The sequence below is a fragment of the Podarcis muralis genome, chromosome 4, assembly GCF_964188315.1.
Source record: "Podarcis muralis chromosome 4, rPodMur119.hap1.1, whole genome shotgun sequence".
Taxonomy (NCBI): Eukaryota; Metazoa; Chordata; class Lepidosauria; order Squamata; family Lacertidae; genus Podarcis; species Podarcis muralis.
In genome coordinates, this window is record NC_135658.1 from 23,374,590 (window position 1) to 23,396,831 (window position 22,242).

At 41.4% G+C, this 22,242-nt stretch overlaps 1 protein-coding gene across 5 annotated transcripts; it reads right to left on the reverse strand.

Annotated features, from left to right (window-relative positions):
* Nucleotides 1–1,044: 1,044 nt before the first annotated feature.
* On the reverse strand, nt 1,045–22,124 carry NPAT (nuclear protein, coactivator of histone transcription). Of its 5 annotated transcripts, none has more exons than XM_028726220.2 (18): nt 21,905–22,124; nt 18,844–18,962; nt 18,063–18,123; nt 17,384–17,456; nt 16,561–16,601; nt 15,548–15,775; nt 13,975–14,053; nt 13,374–13,518; nt 12,459–12,550; nt 12,286–12,373; nt 10,659–10,764; nt 10,007–10,135; nt 6,630–8,237; nt 5,156–5,271; nt 4,964–5,063; nt 4,623–4,680; nt 2,596–3,718; nt 1,045–1,738 (listed from the first exon to the last, which is right to left on the reverse strand). In XM_028726220.2, the coding sequence occupies exons 1-18, from the start codon at nt 21,939–21,941 to the stop codon at nt 1,661–1,663; spliced, it is 4,281 nt and encodes a 1,426-aa protein (XP_028582053.2). In that variant the 5' UTR covers nt 21,942–22,124; the 3' UTR covers nt 1,045–1,660. The 5 variants fall into 5 exon arrangements, with proteins under 5 accessions (XP_028582053.2, XP_028582054.2, XP_028582052.2 ...); XM_028726221.2 differs by having other exon boundaries at nt 10,659–10,761; nt 13,975–14,056; XM_028726219.2 differs by having other exon boundaries at nt 1,045–1,735; nt 13,975–14,056.
* Nucleotides 22,125–22,242: the final 118 nt, after the last annotated feature.

A 22,242-nucleotide genomic window follows, 5' to 3' on the forward strand; every position in this document is an offset into this window, starting at 1 on the left:
CCATATATATTGCCAGGTGGATATAGCCTAGCAGCTGTAACTATGCCCATCGGCTGAAAGTTACCTACCCCTGCTATAGTATGCTATCTCTCTGGTGTGGTTTCTCCCAGCATAGCTCTAATATGAATTCACAGAGGGCTCTTAATGGCATGTGAGGACTGGGTTGCTGTATTCAAAAGCTGATACAGTGGTACCTCAGGTTACATACACTTCAGGTTACAGACTCCGCTAACCCAGAAATAGTACCTCGGGTTAAATTGACAATTTAGAAAGTATACTTGAAGTGACTTTCAAAAGCTGGGGTGCGATCCAGCATAGCATGAACAGTTGTTTGCATATCCTTCCAAATCTGCAAAGGGTTGGGGGACAAGATAAACTAAATCCTGTTGCACGAGCAAGTGGACACAACTGGATGTTGCACCTAACATTTGCTATTACACCTTTACAAAGGATTGCTCAGGAACCTCATAAAAACTGAGGAAAGTGTGTGTGTAAAAGTGATATACCGGCAAGGTACTACCTCCCAAACTCTTCTTGACTGATATAAAGTTTCTCTAAAAAATAGCCAGAGCTGCATACCTTGAGCAACTGTGATCATTTGCTTCCACATTAAAAAGCAGCTGAAAATATAAAAATTGAACAAAGATACATTGCAGGGATTCCCAAGCTACACTAGTGTGAGTAATCTGCTCTCTCACAACTGATAACACTGTGGTTGAACTTTAGCACCACACTACAACAGAGCAGTTGGTTGTATAGGGTATCCTTTTAGGTAAATCCTGTCGTCCTGAGGAGCTGTACCAGATAAAGGAGACAACAGATTCCCCCCTCCTCCATGGTCAACGGCTTGGGTTAAAAATCCCAATTAATGGCAGTCATGTTTCAAACATCTCTTTGGGAAGAGGAACTCTTATTAAGGGTGTGTGTTAAATACAACAACTTTTAGGAAATGTTCGAAAACACCCCACACTGGGTTAGTGTCATTTACAGGTGTATTTTAAAGTTAAATGGAATAAAAATAAATTGCCTCTTAATATTTGTAAATATAGTAAGAAAGTTGAAAAAGCCTTTATTGTAACAGATTTGCAACTAGAGGGAAAGACAGGCACAAGGGAACCAGGTTGGGGAAATTCCCACTGTAAGACAAGCTGAATTGTTATCGTTAGAAGTTAGCTAGCTATACAATTTAAGACTTGGCTAACCATTACCTTATGTTTTCCAACTTGAGCCAGCTATCTGTCCTGGGCTATAACCCCAAGCACATTGACTGGAAAGCAAGTTCCACAATTCAACAGAACCTGCTTCTAAGCGTAACTTGGCTCAACAATGTATGACTATGAAAATGTCTAAGCAGTTAATGTGCACATTTTGCAAAACACATCCAACCCCCAGTGTTAAAAAAAGTAGTACCTTGTTGTTTTACAACTCCAACAGCTGTACAATATTTACATTATCCCCACAAGTATAACTGTGCAAACTTAACTGGTTGTACATTAAGTGCTTTCTCAGAAGTTGATCTGCCAAGTTATTTATAAGCTAGCAACTTTCTTCAGAACCAGCGTGCCTTTTTAAATACGCAGTGACACTTGGATGCATCAACTGCACTCCCATTTTGTTATTTCACCTCAAAGTTGCAAAAGACCAATGAACAGTTCAGTTTTTATTCATCATAATGCAAAGATAACAAAAATTTATCCACATCCATTCCAGCAGGAAATGCGATTGGTAGCTTCTTCTGCTGAAAAAGGAAAAAAACACAACCATTTAGGCAAACAAGATCTAGGTGCTTAAAAATTGCTTAGTTCCACAGAACTCAACACAAAAACATCTTTATCTGTAAAAACCAATACTGTAACCATGAGTGGGATCTCCTGTCTTTTTCAAAAGTAGCTTGTACAGTTCTTTGGGCTTATGTACGCCTACACTTACAGTATTGGGCTGCTTTCCACCCACCACTTTTTGGGCATTAAATAAATTAAAAACCAGGATCACGTCTCGTCCTGCCCAAAAGGCAAAATAAACCTTTGGAACAAACCATCCCTGACCCGTAGCATTTAAATGTTCTGCATCAACACCTATTGAGATTCTTCCCCAATCTAATTTTGTTTACTTCTCAAGTCTATATATAAGTATATGTAGTCCAACAGTGGACATAGGCTTAAATGGTCAACTGGTAAGTGTACCAATACTTCATAGCTATTAAAAAAATAATCATAAAGGTTGCAATACCTGCAGTCTCTTACAACTACAGCAGGCCAATACAGGCTAGCCTGCAAACATTGGTTAAGCAAGCAACTGTGATCCTAAAGATTCATTAAGACAAGCTCTAAAGATGGGGAGATGTCTCCTCAGCCAAAGATTTCTTCTGAAAAGTTGTGACAAGTAAAAAATGAAGGAACCGTTTCCATTAGTTTAGGAATGCCAATGTGAGCTCAAGAAAAGGCATCTTACAGAATACATTGTGATGTTTCCCACTCTGGGCCATTTAGCTAGACACTGGGATTAAAAGCTGTTAACTCTTCTTCTGCCTGGAAGTGCTGTGCTGGAACAGAAACAGTACCATGAAATTATGTTTGAAAGGACTAGTTTACTTACCTTCACTTTCTTCTTTTTTATTGGCACTGTAAAGTTCTGCATATCTTTTTTACTGGCAGTCCGTGCATTCATCTCACATTCAACCATGTCTTCTGGTTTCCTTTTTTTTGCACTTCTCAAAGACCTAAACTGTTGCGTATTGTCTTTAAGAGGTGTAGTGGTACTAGTCCTTGCAATGGCTGCTCGTGAAAGTATCATTAAAGTGTGGGCAGCCATACTAACACTGTTTTCACTGCCGGTTTCACTAGCTGGGCTACAGGCTGGCAAGTCAGGAGTAGCTGGAGGGACCATGATCCTTGGTGTTGTACTGTCTTCACTATACCGTCTACACGTGGGCGTCCTTATTATATCAAAGGTATCCTCAGAGTGTCTATCGCCAGTTCCTGAAGGTGTGCGTGGTACTGGCAAATCCACATTTTCAGGAAGTTTACTAGCGGGGCTTTGCCTCTGGATGTCATGCAGCATTTCCACAGCTTGTTTAGTTAATGGACTGGTCAAACAATGGGCTTGGTTGGCAGACCTGTTCTGGTCTTTTTTTGGCTCCTTTGAAGGTAAAGCTGCTGAAATTTTGCAATTTGCATTTGGCTGCAGCCCCTGCTTTTTAGTCAGTTCCTGAGCAGAGGAGCTGTTCTTCTCATTATGAAGGCTAACGTTCTGTTGGCCGTTTGAGAGAGTCGCCACCTCCTGGTTTTTGGGGGGTTTGTCAACAGTCCTTTCCAATTCGTTCTCTTTATTTGCCGTCTGTTTTCTTAACACATCCGATGCCAATCCTGGACCTGAATGTCTCTTCTCAGATTGGGTGTCCTTTGCAGTTAAGTTTCTGCTAGTAATATCAGGCTTACATAAAATCCTAGGCAAAGTTCTCTCTCGTTCCCTCTTGCAGGACTGAGTTTTAGCAGTTGAAAGCACAGTGCTGGGAGAATTCCCAGAGCATAAAGGGTTTTCACTCCTTTCTTTCTGTGATGATGGAATACTTCCTGCTGGAGCAGCCAGAGTGTTGTCAAAGCAAAGCACTCTCCTATGGCTTTCATTCTGTTTGGAAGTGGAACTTAGGGTGTCGAGAGCAACTGTCTCCAGCTTCTTTTTCAATTCTGCACAAACATTCTTGTCTGAGTTGGCATTTCTGAATGGGGGAAAAGGGCAGGGATTATCTGACAATCCTGTTATGAAATTTCTGTTTTCAATTATTTTGGTATATTTTTAAAAGCTATTGCTGAAGGCTATAAACTCAGCCACGTTAGTAGCAAAGAGTACCAAACAAGTTGGTTTAAGGGGACACCCCCACCTTCAGTTTTAAAATCTTGAATAGCTCAACTTTTGCTTTACTGAAATAACAAAAGGGTGAAGAGAAGCAGAACACCCTCCATGCAGGTAAAAATAAATAAATTAAAAAGTACAGAATTAATTTTAAAGGTTTTCCTGTTGTGAACTTTACCCTTCACAAAACATGTAAAATTTGCTGAATATACACAAAACCACCTCAGGCCTGAAAAACGTAGGACCGTTTCATTGCAAAGGAAGGCTAAGCTCTAGAGGTGCTTCCTAGTCCAAATCCCAGAAACGTTTTTCTTCTAAAGAACAAGGCCCTGGAGGCAACGATTAGGTAAAAGAGATACCCACTTTAATTTAACTACCCAATAAAGTTTCTGAACCCTCATTTAAACATTCATGTTAAAATACACGTTTGCCACTAGTTTTAAAACGAAATTCTTTGAACAAATGGAAAGTAACAGCTGCAAGAAAGTTTCTACTCCCTATCAGTTGCTATAAGCTAAAATTTCAAAGGCTACTAAGGAACAATGTAGAAAACAGTCCAAACCACTCAAGTGAAAAAATATAATGTGTGAATTTAGTAATCACTATTATGTTTGCAAGCAGCTCCCATGATTGCAATGCCTAAACATTATCACTGCAAATGGCAGAAATAACTATGGACTGCTCATATATTTTACCATGCGAGTGCCTTCCCAGAAATGTTGAGAACTGAGAAAAAAAACCTGCATTTTATGCAATGCAACTTAACTGACCTTTGTGCACGAGAAGCAGGACGATTTATAGGCTCAGATCCACCGGGTACCAACTTTCCTAAAACATTTGTTTAAAAGTCAAACTGTTAATTAAAAGAAACAAGTCTGGATTTTAAAAAAAAATTGACAGCATCTAAAGAAGCATACTCTAGGTTTCAAATAAGTTCACATGGAAGAAAAAGACAAGTCAAACATGTTATACAGTCTGCCACAATAGTTTCTACCTGCAGAACTGAGTATCTTGGGCTGCTGAGGAAGGAATCAGATTTGAGCTGGTAACCTATGAATTCTTCCCATGCTAGAAATAGACTTTCCTTCCTTCAGCCACATCGCTAGCTCACCTGCATTTGTCTTGTTTCTTGGGATCCTCTGAGATTTGGGAGGGAGAGGTAGTTTAGGAACACCACCACCCAAAGAAGTCTGTACTGGCATGTGCAGAACCTTGGAAAAAGTGAAAGCAGCACAATGAAGGTTTCTCACAAGATTTTCCAACTCAAGAATGACAGTATGGAAATTTAGCAGTAGCGTCTTACCTGACGGGAAGGATCTGAGAATGTATGTCCATTTTGCCCCATTAAAGATACAGGAATCATTCCCACCATTCCTTGCAACACAGGTTGTACTGGAGATGCGATTATGATGGCAGAACCTGAAAATCAATGGACTCATGTGAGCAAGCTGTTAGTACTTGGAGTCTCTCTCACTCTCTGTGCCAATGATCCAATGTTAGAGAATGGTCCCTGTAAGCTATCTGGAAGGCAGACTCCCTGGGAACCCTATATAAGCAGCTATAAGCTCTTTAAAGAAAGAGCAGTAAATAGCTCTAACCACATTATTGCTACTAAGCTGAGATATCTTGCTATGAAGAACACCATCCTATATATACAGCAGGTTGCAGACAGCAAGTTCTCTAAAGCAAAGGGCTAAAATAGGAATATGTTCTTCTGCATGGGAGTGACCCAGCCTTTGCTAGGTACACAGCTATAGGGAGGAAGTAATGTCTGACACGTTGCCTGCATTCACATCTATTTTAGCAACTATTTGTGTGGCAGATGAACAATAAGGCAAGAAAAGAAGCAAAGAAACCCCTGCAACTGTCCTGACATTGGAACAAATGCAGAAGCCCTTGCTTTGTGTATATGCTCCTAAGAAACCAGGCTTCCCCAATGCATTTCAATTCCAGGAAGGGCTCCTTTGTTTTGCTTTCTCCCATCTCAACATATTGGTTAGGTGCTCCAGTCTACAGCTTCAAACAGTAACCCAGTTAGGGAGATGTGCCAGGCAACCATCAACTTAATGCCTTATAGCAGAGTTAACCAGTGTAGTGACCTCCAGATGTTGTGGACAGGAGCTCTCATCATCCATGATCACTGATCATGCTACCCCGTAGGTATCCTAAGGGTGAGGCAACCCTTAGTATACTGCTCTTAGTTCTCATTCCATATTTAGAACAAACTTCAAGCCAGAATACAGCTTTCACTCCAGACTAGTTATGTGGGCTGCAATAGTGAGATCCAGAAACAAAGAAATCTCAGCCTCTAAGCCAAAGGGGTAGATTTCTTAAATCAACTTTTCTTCATACTTGAATGCATGCGCATACCACTCGATATCCTTGGTACTTAATTCTAAAGAAACAAATATGTCAATTTACTTGCCACCCACTGATTTTTGACTTGTAACAAGACAAGCACAAATTCCATAGTGCTAAATGGATATTAAATCCATGGAATCAAGGTTTAGATATTACTGGCCACAGGAACCATTTGCAAGTAAACCATACAATGAAACTCTTCTGCTTCTATTATGTGATTTTGCCCATGGGAAACTGGATTGTTCTGAAATCAGCTGCATGATTTTTGCATCTGGCTACCATAAGCACATTTTATAAGTTACCTACAAGTGAAGAGCAACGTCATATGTAAGTGCTAACTCATTTAAATAGTAAAGCAACAGACTTATGACCAAAACCAGTATAAACTTCAGTTACGGTTTTAAACCAATAGTTACCCTGTGAAAAGTTTGGCGACATTGGCGGGTTCATGGCAAACAAGTTGCTTGTTCTAGGAGGAGTCCGTAACTGCTGTGGTGTTGGAACCTGCGATGCAAGAGATGCTGAACTGCCAGGCAACATAACCAAGTTGGATGGAGTAACATTTGCATTTAAAGCTGGCTCAGTCATACAGGTGGCAATATAGACACCATTGGAGTTGCTGAAAGATGTGTTTGTGGCTGGCATCAGCTGTATAAATCCCCCATCCTTGGCAACGCTGGACGTCCCAGCAATGGAAAAAACAGCACACTCCTCATTTGATATGTTGAGTGTACTTGCGACAGAGTCTTGAGGTCTGAGCACAAGAAGATTCTGTTCGACCAAAGCTGAATCCCCAGTTCTTTCAACCTCTTCCGAAGTTATGCATCTCGCTGGTCCCGTTAGCTTGGCTGGTGATTTAGCTGGTGAGGACAGGATTATAGTCGGCAAGTTTTCTCCAGCGATGCTGGAAACTGCATTGTTCAGCTCGGCATCTGCTGAAATGAATGAGTCATCGCTGATAATGATTTTTAAGGAAACTACGCTGGAGGGATCTACATCTGTGGCTTGACTACTAGAGGAAACACTGCCTGATTCTTTGTTCCCTGGACCTGATTCTTCCACTGGTTCTGGAGGAGGAGAGCAACACGCAGCAGATGTGGTGGGGTTGCCATCAGTAGATCTCTCTGAACGCCCCTCATTATCAGAAGACCGAAATAAGCTATCGGCATCTGATTTTGTGGAAGATGATGGCTCTTGCATTTCTATCTGTGAGATTTCAGAGCCTTCCAATTTCTGGTTTTGAGGTTTTGAACAAGGTCCTTGGTGCACAGGCTGATCATCTGAATGAAGGCTGTTGGAAGTATCCACAACTTCAAGCTGGAGCTCTATAGCATTTGGATCAGATGCATTCGCTACAAATGCTGCAGCAGAATCAGACTCAATTTTATCCTGGCTTTGACAATCCGAGGCAGCATGACTGTCTGGGTTTTGCTGGCCAGGTACAGGAAGGTCAGCTGGCTGTCCCATTATGTGTTCTAGATTGTTATTTGTTTCTGCTGAATGGCTAGAGTTGGCTGCAACAGTTCCTTTCAGCATTTCATTTCGGGCAGTTCTCAGAGGGGATAGCAATTTTGCATTTGTCCTGAGTATATTATTAGACAATGAACAACTCTCTGCTCCTCCAGACGGTGAGATTTGCATCACACCCAACTGATCATACTGCAAATGAGGCAAGTTTTGAAGATCTTGACATAAGAGGTCTTTATCAGTTCTACCGTCTCTCGCTGCTGTTCCTTGTTTGCTGCAAGAGCCTACATTGTGTCCACTGAACTCTGGGCCAGAGACATGATTCTGCTCAGATTCAAAGGCTGTATTGTGCTTGGTTCTTTGGCTAGCCATTCCCATTTCTACAGGGTCACTTTCACTCCTCACTTTAGAGTCCCTGGGAAATTTTTCAACTCCTACATTTTGCATCTCCAGGTGTTCTTCCAAGGTGACTTCACTACCACTGCAACCAGTCTTTGGAACATGTGCCTCTTTTGAATGATCTTCTGTGTATGACAGAGATACTCGGGAATTATCACCTGCAACAGATCAACACAGTTTCACTACAATCTAGTGTTGTAGGACACCCCATGCCAGAATAATGTTATAAAAATAGATTACACCACTTTTGTGTAAAACACATTGTAAAACCTCCATGGAGATACTAAAAAATTTGCACTGCCCCCTTAAGAACCATGTCACTGTTTTGCCCTCCCTTTATCCAGGGAGGACCATTATCCAGCATCTGAAACTCTCCCCTTTAGAAGAAAATCCCCAGCAAACCCACCCTTCTATGTACAGATGAGTATTTTATTAGAACATATTTGATTGTTGTGTCTTAAGTGATTGGAAGTCATTTAAAATATCATAAGCATAAGTTCAAGGAGTAATAGAACCATCTGGTTTTAAAGTTTCTCATCTATTTTTTCTTCTTCTAATTTCTCAGTGCAGTAGTAATGGTAGTTATTGTTTGGGGTAGCTATTATTGTTTGGGGATATCTTGCACTTTGAATTTACAAAGCTGTATTTAATGGATTCAAGTTATAAGAAAGGAGATTTCAACTAAAGAACTTTCTGACAGTAAGAGATGTTTGACCATGGAAGAGACTCCCTCAAGAGGTGGTGGACTCCACTTCCTCGGAGATTTTTAAGCAGAGGTTGGATGGTGATCAATCATGTATGATCTGGTTGGGATTCCTGCATTGCAGGGGGTTGGACTAGATGACCCTCAGGCTCCCTTCCAACTCTATGCTTCTATGAGAAGCTATGAGGCTGATTTTGTCTAATACAATATATGAGTCTAGTTTAAAGACAGGGAAACAATTTGTAATCCATTTACATTATCATAGTGCTATGAAGGTCGTCAGCTTCACTGAAATCCATGGTGCTACAAAAATATACGGGACGTAACACACGTACCATATGAAATGCCATATGAAATAAGTACATTAATCCCACCCTGGTCTTTCGCCTCCAAGACAGGTCAATTCTAAAAGCAGATTAGTACACCTCCACCTCTATTTTCACTCATTCAGGCTGTAGCATTGCTTTAGCACTTATGCATCCCGCACAGAGCATGACTGGACTCTACCCATGACCCATGGGGTGCTGGAGAAAGACTTATTGGGCTGAAAGAGAGATGGCTATAGTGGAACTAGCATACTCTCTAACCTAAAGAGTGGATTGGACTCTGCACACCACAATGTAGACCTGTGGTCTGCATAATCTCCATCTTGCTGGTAATGGTTTGCAGCAATAAACAGAAGCATATAGAAACTAATTCAGGCTAGTATTGGGGAGTTACTTTAACACATGCTCTTAAATCTAGTTTTGTGCTACTGACTTGTAATCAGAATGGCATTTGAGCTCCAAAGCCAACAGTTGGCATTAGCTGTCATTCTAAGCTGATTTACGGAAAGGAGAGAAGGGGACAAAGTTACCTTGGTTAGAAGTCAAAGCAGCTGTTATCATTAGGCTATATAAAGAACAACAAGGCTCACCTTTTGAAAAGAAGACTGAAGCCTCAAAGAAACTCAAATGTCAATTAAGCAACTTGCAGCCCAGCCCTTTGGATGTTTATCTAGAAGTTAGTCCCATCCATTTCAATAGGGTTCACTTCCTACTTTGTGTACACAGGACTGCAGTAACAGTAATTTTAACATGTCCACAATTGCACATCTCAAATCTCCCAGTCTTTAATAGTGTTTTATCATTTGTGCAGGGTTAACAATTAACATTCTACGCCCTGGAACAAAAGGACATTCTACAAGTATTGAAAATAACTGGAAAGCTTTGAAGAAGTGCTTACTGATTTCCTTTGTTGCAATAAAACTTTCAAGTGCTCCTAGGCTTTCTTCGTCCACTAAGATTGCATTCTCTAGTCCTCCATTCTGAGTGGAAATACTGTGAGAAGCATTTCTACCACCCTTAGCTTTACCTGTTTTAAAAGAAATGGAAAAAATAAACTGGAAGGGTGCTAATATTTGATTCAATGCACAAATTATACCTAACATATATTCCTTAATCAGGTATGTTTTTCTGTTTCCACTAAATCAATCATCCATAAAAGTATTTTGGGCAATCGTGGCAGAGCAAAAGTTATAAATATTGATTCCAAATATTTGTACTACTTGGCATTTAACAAACTAGATATGAACTGTAGACCACACATTTAGAGAGTCCTCTGTGAGCATGTCTGGCACCTGGTGTGCATCAGTTACAGACAGCTACATAAATGCTGAAGTGCTATACCCATAAATACTTTACAACAATATGAGGCACAATATGCCAAGTTCCTACAAAACTCCTAAGTGGTGATAACTGACTTCTCAACATATGAAATTGGCCAGAACATAGGACTGTTGCCAATGCTCTCTCTACTCAGAATAGACCCACTGAAATTAAACCAGACCACCCCTTAGCCTTTCATTACACTCATTGTATTCAAAGTGGTAACTAACCTGCACCAAAATCAAATATATCGAAGAGTCCTTGAAATGCTGGATCTGACTCTGTTTGCTCCAGAATCTCCTGGATGGCTTCTTCGGTCATGTGAATCTCACCCTGCTATGTAGGTGATATAAAAATAACCCACAAATAAGTTAGAAGATGTAAACTGTTCTCTCTAGATGTAAAATGTATGCTGAAAGGTAACACAGGAAGAAAACCTTCTTGAAAAATCAGAAGGAATTTATAAAATAAACCTGACCTCAATGGTAGGAGCTGAAGTGACACCAACCATCTTGGCTGCACTTGTTTCTACTATAGTTCCAAAAGGTGTCAAGGGAAATATATACACATAAATTGGGATCAGCAACAAATCAGCAGTGCAGAACACTCCCAATTCAGGGTTCTACCCAGCCAGCCACACTCTTTCCCTGGGTACTCCATTCCCATCTGCCCCGCCCTTAGATATAGTTTTCCCATTCACTCTGCCTCAGCTGATAGCCAGCAAGCACTCTGTGCCCTTAAAGCATTCTCAGTCCTCACTGGGCTGTTTGGGTTCTTCTTCTCCAAGTGTTCTGTTTTTCAATTTTTGGAAACCATGGAGTTTCTCTAAGCCCATAGATATTGCCCCACATGTGTGCAGACGGTAGTGTTTTGGCTACAAACATATCCATATTCAGACAATCAAGCTTGCTATTAGTGCACAAGATTCGTATGCTAGACTGCTCAACTGTCCTTTGTGTTATTTCCCTTTAAGATGCAGTCAGTACAAAATACAGTGGCTCAGTAGTTGGAAACATTGTATAAAAATATTTGAAATAATTTTCATTACAAAACTACATCAACCTCAGTTTCTGTATCCGACATTAGTCATACTGAGTAGGACAGCTGAAATTAATGTGTATTACTAATTTATAGGCATTAATTTCAAACAGTCTACTCTTGAGTAGAATGTAGTTGGCTACCACTCAGTTTGTAAATAAAAATCACTTAACAGATCATGTAGACCAGGCATCCCAACCTACAGCCCTCCAGATGTTTTGGCCTACAACTCCCATGATCTCTAGCTAACAGGACCAGTGGTCAGGGATGATGGGAATTGTAGTCCAAAACATCTGGAGGGCCGAAGGTTGGGGATGCCTGGTGTAGACATAGCAACCCAAACCATGATTTTAAGCACAATCAAGTACTTCTTTAGGAGAAGTCCTACTGACTGATAGTCACAAAGGATGGTAACTGTGCTATTGTACAGCTCTCATTAATTTCAATAAGGTTCAGGGCAATAATATTCCCAGTTAACTGTGCCTCAGTTACTTGTAAGGTCTGCACAACTTGCAAGCCACCAAGATGAAATGCGGAGCATCAGCAACATACTGTGGCCTGCTTTGGCCTTGCTAACACCCCTGGTTTTGCAGTCCCATGAGGACAGCAAAAGAAGGTGGTTCATCAAGCCCTGATGGCTGTCATACACGGCTGGTGGTCTGCAGCTTGGCTAAGTGGGTGACAAGTAATGCAGTCTGCTTTAAAGTAAGAAATGTGGGCTGATTCTTTAACTATTTGGTGTGCTTTTTCACTTACAAATGCATGCCAGGCATCAAATACATTTCATAGATGAGTGTGCATTAGGTCTTGCAACCTTACCTGAAGACCAAGGAATTCATCAATTGATGACTCTTGTATTGTTGGGCCACTTTCTGCCTGTTTTGCTGTCTGAGAAATATTGCCATCACTGGAACAGACAGTTACAAATAATTAGCAGGCTTCCAAAATAATTTACAGATTTGGAACAGGAGGTGTCAAGAAAGTTCTTTTACCTGCCCAAGAATTTGTTAATGTTTTCGGCTAGCTTCTCCTGGAGACATTTGTTGCTCAGAATTTTCTCTCTGGCATTTTCAATAATCATTTGCTAGAAAACAAATTTGAAGCAGTCCAAAATTACTAAAAAAGAAAAGAAAAACTGATTCTACCAGCACTATTAAGTAACACCCCACCCCCTTATCCAGAGGTGCCTCCTTCATTGAATGTTTTTAAACAGTGGTGGGATGGCTATCTGTCATGGATACTTTAGTTAAAATTCCTGCATTGCAGGGGGTTGGACTAAATAATCGTTGGGGTCTTTATGATTCTTTTAGTATACCAATTCTAAATTGCTCTCACGTCTCCAAACCAATCCTAAGAGGAGCAAGATTTAAGTCCTACTTATACTTTATATACTATTATATACTTTATGCACATTTGTTATACATATTCAGGGCCAGCCTACCCATGAGGCAAGGTAAGGTGACCGCCTCAGGCAGCAGGGTCCACTGGAACAGCAGATCCCGATGTCAATCTTTCTTCCACCCCTTGTTCCTGATTTAATTCTTCCCTGACCTTTTCTTCTCTGGTGAGGAGTGTGGTACCATTTTGGTGTCTACCTCAGGTGCCAAAATATATTGGGCTGGCCCTTATACATTCATATGTGTGCACAGACATAGCGACCACATGTCATACATCTAAACCTTTCTGGATTCAATTTAAAAGTTGGCCCAGAAACACCATTATAAGCTATACCAAAAAGGGACACACTCTGGAAAGTCTTTAAAAATGTCTTATTGCCTGAATTTTTCATAGCAATGAAAGAAGCTGGAATTGCAGTAACAAACTGCAAGGGTGTGGGGAAGGAGAAGCAAAAGGCAAGTAGAGAAAAGAAAGTAAATGCTGTTCTGCAGTTTTTTTAAAAAGCTTACTGGAAGGTCACCCTCTATAAGTTCTAGCTGTTCGCTTCCTTCTTCCATGGGTGAGCTTTCTTCTTCCACCATTGGAGCGTCCCGTAAATCACTATTGGATAATTGTGATCCCGATGATACAATGTTCTTTTTCTTCTGCAAGTCACTGAAGTATTTCAGAAGTTTAAAGAAATGAGAAAGACATAAATTTAGGACATTTACTGCAGCTTATGTTGTAAATCTTATCTATTCATTCCTCCTGCTCTTTGCTCAGAGGAACGTAGTGGCCTTAACCGAGAACACCTGTTAAGAGTACTTGCCGCATAACCTAATGGTTTATAGTCTGGAGACGCAAGGTTAACCATGCAATCTTATACATGTCTATGCAGAAGTAAGTCCCATTGAGTTCAATGGGGCTTACTCCCAGGTAAGTGAGCACAACTATGCAGCCCTATGGTTGAGGGCAGAAATGAGGGAAGTGACTTCATACGAATTCATACAGAAGGGAATAGTAAAAAGGAGCAGGGTGAATACACTATTGTAAATAGAGGATTAGGTGCCCTTCAAAACATAAAGGAGATTCATAAATTATAAAACACAGTAGCCAAGAACTAACAGTTACCCTTTTCTTTTTCCGGGAGACACCATGCTCGAGTGAAGCTTCCGTTCTTGGGGTGCAGAAACCAAGTTTGCAGTGTCTCCTGCTTTAAAAAGAAAAAACGAGTGAGACAAATGTTGCTTCTGGTTAAGATTTTTTAGGCTACCAAACATTTTCTGTTGTCAATAGGAAAGGCAATGACAAATGACAACAGGCAACTGAAATACGGTAGACATTTCCCTCTTCTCTCTTTTTAAACAAAATATTTTCCCCATTTTATTTCTTTATTGTCCTCCACATGTGTTTCAAGGCAATTTACAGAAATAATACCTGAAAAGGTTTTAAAAGCAGTACAAAAAACAAGTAAAGATGGGTTTTTAAACTATCGATAATGAACACCTAAGACAGACCTTTTCATCTGAGTGGGAAAGCTTGTTGAAACAAAAATATATTTAACTGATCAGCAGGTACAAGCAGTGGGTGCCTGTCTTATCTCAGCAGTAATGGTATTCCACACAACAAAGGCGCAGCTGCACTGAAAACCCTGCTAGGGGTTACTGTGGAGTGGGAGTCAGTTATTTTAGGAATGTCAAGGAGAAACTCTCATCTAGAAGAACAGAGTGACCTACTGGGTGTAAAATCAATAAGATGATCTCTCAAGTAACCAGGTCATGAGGATGTTTTGTTGTGTTTTCAGGGAAAACTATAGATTCTAACATATTTCCCAGGTTTAGTGCCAGAAAGCCAGTTTCATTACTTTCAGTTCACCTGGCTCTTTCAGCATATCCATTCTAACCACTCTCTCACAAACATACACAAATGTAAAACAAAGGACCAGTAACAACTGGGGGGGCAGACGAGGAAGAACCCAGGGTGGAAGAGCAGAAAAAAATCAAAGCCCTGCCAGGTTCACATTGCTAGAGTAGAAAGTGGGGAGGGGTGGCTGTATTGTTTTTAAATGGTTTTCTTTTCCACTGGTCTCAACGAAAAAGAAAAGAAGTACGCCAGCTTATAGGGATAATGCGTATCCTCTGATTCATCTCCAGAAGACATATTTTTTGTCTTCTTCATTGTTGGGACAGGAATAGTCACAGAGGTTTCTACAACTGATAGGAGAACTCCTCTTCAGGCAGAACTTCCTGCTTCACCTGACAGGTCTCTGAAAGTGGGGAGGGAGATCTGCTAAACCAGAGGTGGGGAGCCATTTTCACCCCATGTTCCCTTCTGGGCAATATTCAGGTGGAAACATTTCAGTAGTGGGCAGGGCCAGAGGCAAAAGTAAGTGGAGCAACACATGTGAATTTTATTCTTTTGTACAGTAAGCTAGTTTCTTCACACTCACACATCCCTCTCTATCCTCCATCTAGATAAACTAAAGACATTAGCAGAGTTCAAGGACCTATTCCAGACAGGAATAAACATCTAAATAGGCTGTGAAGCTGGGTTGTGGATCAGGATGGTATGTGGACTGGGGAGAGTCCCATAGGCCAGATAGGGAGGCCTGGAGGTCAAGCATGACGTTCCCCAACACTGTGCTAAACTGTGCAACCCCTGGGACACCCTCCCAAGGTCCACAGAATTGAGTATTTAAACTTACTGTTAATATTGCTTTCTTGTACTTGGCACTGGGGTGCCGATGAAGAACCTGATCTTGTCTGGGCCATAACTGGGATTATAGTTGGTTTAAGAATAACTTGTGTGGCTGCCATTGGAGCAGAGTTCAGTTGTCCTGGCTGATGAGCTACAGAGGACCCTGAATTTGAGGGAAGTGATTGCGGAATACTTCTCTGCTTTTTCATATCTGCAATTGCACTTCTTGTGCGGCCTAGAAAAAGACATAAAACAAAAGGAGATAGGAGCCCATCTCAACAGACTGTTAGTTTCTTAAGCTGTGCCTTTACTGCTTTGAGAGCTAAATTGTGGCACTGCAGTAAAACCAAATGTTCCTTCACCCCCGAAGTAATTTTGAACCAAATCAGGAATGCAGTTAGTTTTGTTGCTAAATAGATTTGGTGTCAACTACTGAAAGAGGCAGCCAGCTGCTTGCTGGCACTACTATGGAATCACACACAAGATTCAGGAGTGTTGACACATGCTACAAGGAAAAAGAGTTTGTCCACATTCCAGGATTATGGAGTCCAAGAGCTGATTTAAACGGCAGAAATAACACATGGTATTTTCCTGGCTCACTTCCAGATCAGGACAACTGTTGTTTCCCTACTTCCAATCACTCTGAACTAGTACAGTGACAAGCTGAACTTGCCAGTCTGTTGGGTGGGTGATGAAGAAAACAAAACTCCCAATGCTTACTTCAGAGATACAAGATAAAGGAGGATTTTCAGCTTTAATACACCACAAAAATATTAAGCTCTGCCTCTATGGGCCAAATCCATCACATTTACATTGTCAAATGTTAATTGTTCTACTATAAATATTTCAGAAAATTTCTTATTACAATAAGATTGCAATTCTAAGTATACTATGATGTACAAGTCATACTGAAATGAATTCGACTGATTTCCAGTCGATTTCTTCTTGGACTGGGAAAAGTTGCAAGGTTTTAGAGGGGTGAATTCAGATTACATAAAATAGATGTTTTCTGATACATACCCCGTTGATGAGCACAAAATGCACCAGAATTCTGCATGCTCCTGCAACAATCAAATTGCCAAGTGAAATTAGAATTCAATATACAAGTGTAAGGGAAACTTGGCTTCATATGGACTAGGAGACAATAGTTACATGGACATTTAGATTAGGGATTAAGGCAACGGGGGGTGGGGATCAAAATTAAACATGAATTTAAATTTTGTTATCAGTAACATATTTCTATGGTAAGATGAACAATTTTCAAATACACCATCACCCTGATTAACATTTTGTAGTAAATAAGCTTGGTTTTATTTTGGAAGTATTATATATGTGCTTAGGGGTTGGTTTGTTGCAGAAGTGGCTGCTTACACAGTTTGGGGTGGTGGTGGTTGCGGCCCATCACATCCAGCTGTGATCCCCCCCCCAGTGCAAATTCCGTTGTGCAACCAGTAGCTGAAAATCATTGGGCTGACCACAAAGCATTTTAGGAGTTCCCAGCAAACCCCCTATTTGAATTCAGCCAATCTGGCTGGGCCTGCAGGGTGGGGCTTTGGGAGAGGACCTGACTGCAGCAGTTTTCACTGTGGTCCGCTCCCAGCCCATAAAAGCCGGCTGGAGCTTTCCTTGGCACCATTTTTGTCATTCTGATCAAAGCTTTAAAACATCAGCATGCTACGTCTAATAACTTACAAGCATCAGTGAGATAAAATCAGTACGAAAACACCAAGACGCCACCAAAATGCAACCGTAGTAAGTATATAGGAGGAATGCAGCCCTATAAATAAGATGACAAAGGTTCCCTGTGACATGCAGACTGGTATTTGCTTTCAATACAAATCACCTGATTTGAGAAAGTGTGTAGTCCAACTTCTTCCATAAAGACGACATCATCGCTGGAACATCATTTGTTGCTTCTTTAAAGAAACACATCAGACAAAACTTGCGTCAAATGTGAAAAGGACTGGTTGATCTATGAATCAACTGGAAAGACTACACAAGCAAGAGATCATGATTCTAATTTCTTTAATTAGAATCTTCTGCTGCTTTAGCACGAAGAGGAACATTTTAGGAGTCTAGATGTACAAGTGAGGTGTGTAAGAAAATGTCGCACTGTTGAAAAATCCTCCTAAGGGTTCCAGCCAGCCATGCAAACTTCAAGTATACTCTATTCCATTCCTCCTTCCTACTGGGCTAGTTTTGTTCCCCCTCTTCCTTTGCAGTTTCTTGGTCCCTTCTTTCTGCTGTTGAGTGGCTGGCTGGCATTAAGTTTTTTGTCCTGCTCTTTTGTTTTCATTGGTGACTTTTTTTTTTTTAATTCTAAACTAATTTTAAGCCACCTAGAATTTATTTTATTTAAAAAGATAATTGTATTTAATAATTTATGTACTCTGTCCTGTCGTCACCGAGTAGAGTGTGGATTATAAAACTAAAGAAAACCTATTGCACAATATACCCCCCACTAATGGAGAAAATAGCCAAATCTATAACTTGTATCTTCCAGTCCCAACACCCCTTCTTACCTTTCGATTTCATTGTGATATACTCATTCAGGATGGTGATTAAGTTTTTCCCAAAGAGAGACTGAAGAAAAAAAGGAAAAGAACAGCATTCAACTACACAACTTCCAGCAACAACATACTGGAAATGTCTTGACTATCCAAAGCACAATGGTTATGGATGCCATTTAGACTCAAGCAAGCAATTTTCATGTGGACTCCAAAGCTCACCATGTAGTGGAGGGGTATTTATTGTTAGATAAATGATTTGCAGTCATGGGATTGTTGTCTTTCACATGACGGTATATGTTTTGACTCCACAGTGTGGGAAGCGACGGAGACAGGATGTTTGTGTTACTGCGTTCCGTGAAGTGGGACTGTTGTCCTTTGTTCTTTCTCTTTGCTGTCTGATGCTAGAGAGAGGGGGAGCCATGTTGCAGTGCTCCGTGTGTGTTTATATGTAGATTAGCCAACATGCTGAGTTGCCAAGGTCTGTCACGCGAACTGCGCAGACTCTGCAGATCCCGAAGTGTGCCAGTGTCTGTTGGCATCGGTCGGGTCACTGTGATGTTCGGGCAGAAGAAAGCTTTTAAAGCTCCCGAAAGATCGACCAGGAGGGAGGGAACATGCCAGTCGGGCGTGTGTCTCTACTAGGGTCCTACTTGAGTGTAGGCTGAGCTCCTAACATTTATTACCTGAATCAACCTTAAGTTGAAATATTCATTATGCAGAACTATCTTGGAAAGTAGAAAGCTCAGGGGCTGATCAAAACTGACAGCCACCTTTCTCACAAGTATGTACTCACCAGTAAACAAGCTGGAACAAAGCCTTCCCCAGTACAGTGCTCTGCGTATTCTTTTAAATCTGAGCTTTCTAGTATAAATGCCCGACATGTGGCTAAAAGCTTTTCTTGTTGTAAATAACCTGTAACAGACAAAATATTTTCTGACCCTTTGTGCCAATATGAACAAGGAAAGAAGTTAAAGCGAATGATATTATACTTAAACTCATATTTATCATGAGTTTTAAAAATGATCATTCCACTGTGAAAAGGAGTCTAGCCTGGTTTATATGGAATGTTCTTTTACAAGGCAATCCCGCACACACTTACTTGCGAGAAAATCTCATTGAATACAGTGGGACTTTTTTCTGAGCAGATAAATTTAGGATTGACGTATTACGATACCATTTCAAAACCAGCAACAACAACAGCTAGAAACACTTTCTGAAGAAAGCCAAGAAATATTTTCAGAAATTCGGTGGTTTAAAGTTCAGAGTTATAAAATACCATATTTACTTGAATGTAATGTGCACGTTTTTTGGCCAAATCACTTCACGAAAATTAGGGTGCACATTAGATTTGATGACGCCAGCAAATCCTTTTTTGGTTTCAAGCTTTCGAAAATTGAGGTGTGCAATAGATTCACATAAATATGGTATGAACGAGGATGCAACCCATGATAAGATTGCTAATATATATTTTTATATTGTTATTTGTGCCTTTATTACCAAACTGGAAACATGACCCATGTAACAAAGAAACAGCATGGACAACATTGCTTTTCCTGTTGTTCTGTTTATCCACGGTGGTGGTGGGAACAAATATGTGCAGCTCCACTTTACATGTCTGATCCACTTGGCAGCCACACACAAACGTAACATTTGAATGTATACACATAAAAGGATACATTTAAACACATGTGGCCTGAACTAATATACAACTTACAATGTGGAAAGCAACCATGTGATGCCAGCCCATTATGCACCTTATTAAAGTACGTGTAGGTGTCTGGTGATGTTGAAGATGGGACACATGCAACTCGTGGGTAGCAAAGCATGACTTCAATCAAGCAAACACAGGTGGGTGGACAAGGAGAAGATTGATTCCAGTCTGCATCAAAGCTTCGTTTGTAGTGGGGAACCCTAATTACAATGCAATGCATTCAAGATTTAGGATTTGACAAAACCAGAACTCCTCTTTGGGGTGATGTGAAATCTATAGCAAGATGTGTGCAAGTGCTCCCTTATTGAGAGCAATTGTGACTTTTTCATGTGTTTTTGTCTTCATGTGGACTTCAGAGAATCACTCTGTAAGGTATGATGAAAGAAAACAAAACCATCTGCTATTAAACAATTATGTAAATAGCTTTGTCTATTTTTAATAATTAAAATTAAATTTAATGGGAATATAAACAAGAATTTAACTGACAACAAAGTTAATAGCAGCTGGTTATATTTTCTTGTTTGTAAAAACTACTAATAGCAGTTCCTCTCTTGCTCGCTATAAATTGAATTTATGCAAATAAAATAGTTTCTGGCCCTCCATATGAGCAATAGCAGTTGGTGAGGCGGCACACATAGTGCAACACTGCTCATCTGCCTTCTGAACCCAAAGCACCACTGCCAGTTCCTGAGAGGAAGAGGATTCCAGCTAAAGAAAGGAGATTCCAACTAAGCATCAGGCAGAACTTTCTGGTGGTTAGAGCTGTTCAAAAGTGGAACGGACTCTCTTGGAAGATGGTGGACCCGTTTTCCTTGGAGGTTTTTAAGCAGAGGTTGGATGGCCATCTGTCATGGAAGCTTTAGATGAGATTCCTGCATTGCACCAATTGGACTTGTTGATCCTCAGCATTTCTTTCAACTTTAAAATTCAACAATTCAACTCCCTTCTCCGGGAACTAGATATTAAATCCAGGGTGCCACTGCAATTCTACTCATGCTTGCTAGGAAGTAAGTTCCACCTTATTTGGTGGGGCATTTGCATCTTATTCAGTTGAGTATTTCCAGCAAAGCATGCACAAGATCCAGTTAGGATCTGGGCAGCCCCTGTAATATGTATATATATAAGCATAAAGGTAAAGGTACCCCTGACCATTAGGTCCAGTCGCGGACAACTCTGGGGTTGTGGCACTCATCTCGCTCTTATAGGCTGAGGGAGCCAGCGTTTGTCTGCAGACAGATTCTGGGTCATGTGGCCAGCATGACTAAGCCGCTTCTGGTGAACCAGAGCAGCCAGAAACACCGTTTACCTTCCCGCTGGAGTGGTACCTACCGGTATTTATCTACTTGCACGTGATGTGCTTTCGAACTGCTAGGTGGGCAGGAATAGCCGACCTTCTGATCAGCAAGCCCTAGGCTCACAATGCCGTGCATAGACTGACATTTCACTTATGACAGCTACTGCTATATTTTTATAACATGGATAGAATAGGCCACTACCTAATATATCCTTAACCAAAGAAGCACCAAGTAGGAAAAGCCAAAATAGCAAGCTACAAAAATCACCCTTCTTCCTTCTCTCCCCACAACACACATACAGCCATCTTGTGATTCTAAGCCATTTCGGGAGCCATGTTAGCAAGAAAAGAAAGGGGGGAATAAAATGTGGGCGGCTGGGGGAGCAGCATATATATATGTAACAAATAAGTAATAAGCAACGCCTTAGCCCGTGACCCTAGTGGAAGAAGACGGGCTACGGTGGAGTAAAGCAATAAACAAAATTAACCGCGCTTTAGCTTTTAGATCCGTGGAGGACGGCGAGGGTGAAGTACAAAAATAACGATCGACAATATTTCTGCTTTTAGGGCAGGCTATGGAACAGTAAATAAAGAACGGCAATATGTGCAGGAGAGGGAGCAAAGCTTTTCACAACGTAACACAACAGTGTGGCGGCGGGGGCGATGAATTAGGAGTTGGGGCGTCGCGGGCGTGTCCCTCTTCGGCTTTGGAAACGATGGGAGATGCGAGGGGCGCCCTTGGCCTGCCCTTCTCCGTGGGCCCCCAAAACACAGACACACACCGCGGGGCCAGGCGGGAGGGGCCAGGCGGAAGCCCCCTCAGGAGAGGAACCCTTCGCTCGCGCTTACCTAGCACCAGGCGGGCCACGTCGGACGGCAGTAACATGGTGAGGGGGGCTGAGGGAGGGACGGGGGGGGGTCCGCACCCTTCCCGCCCCAACGGGGCAGCGGCGGCAGAAACTCCCAGAAAAGGCGGTTATCCGCGCTCCCCTTTCTCTCCGCGCCCAAAACCTCTCCACAACAGCATCAGCAGCCGTCAGCCTACGTCCCGCCCACCGACTTCCGGCAGCAGGAGCGAAAACAGGAGATTTTCCGCTTCCGGCGGCGGGGGGTGGGTAGGAGTAGGGGCGGGATTAGAAGGCGAGTGGGGATGGGGGTGGAAAGCACCACGTCGATTGGGGATGAGC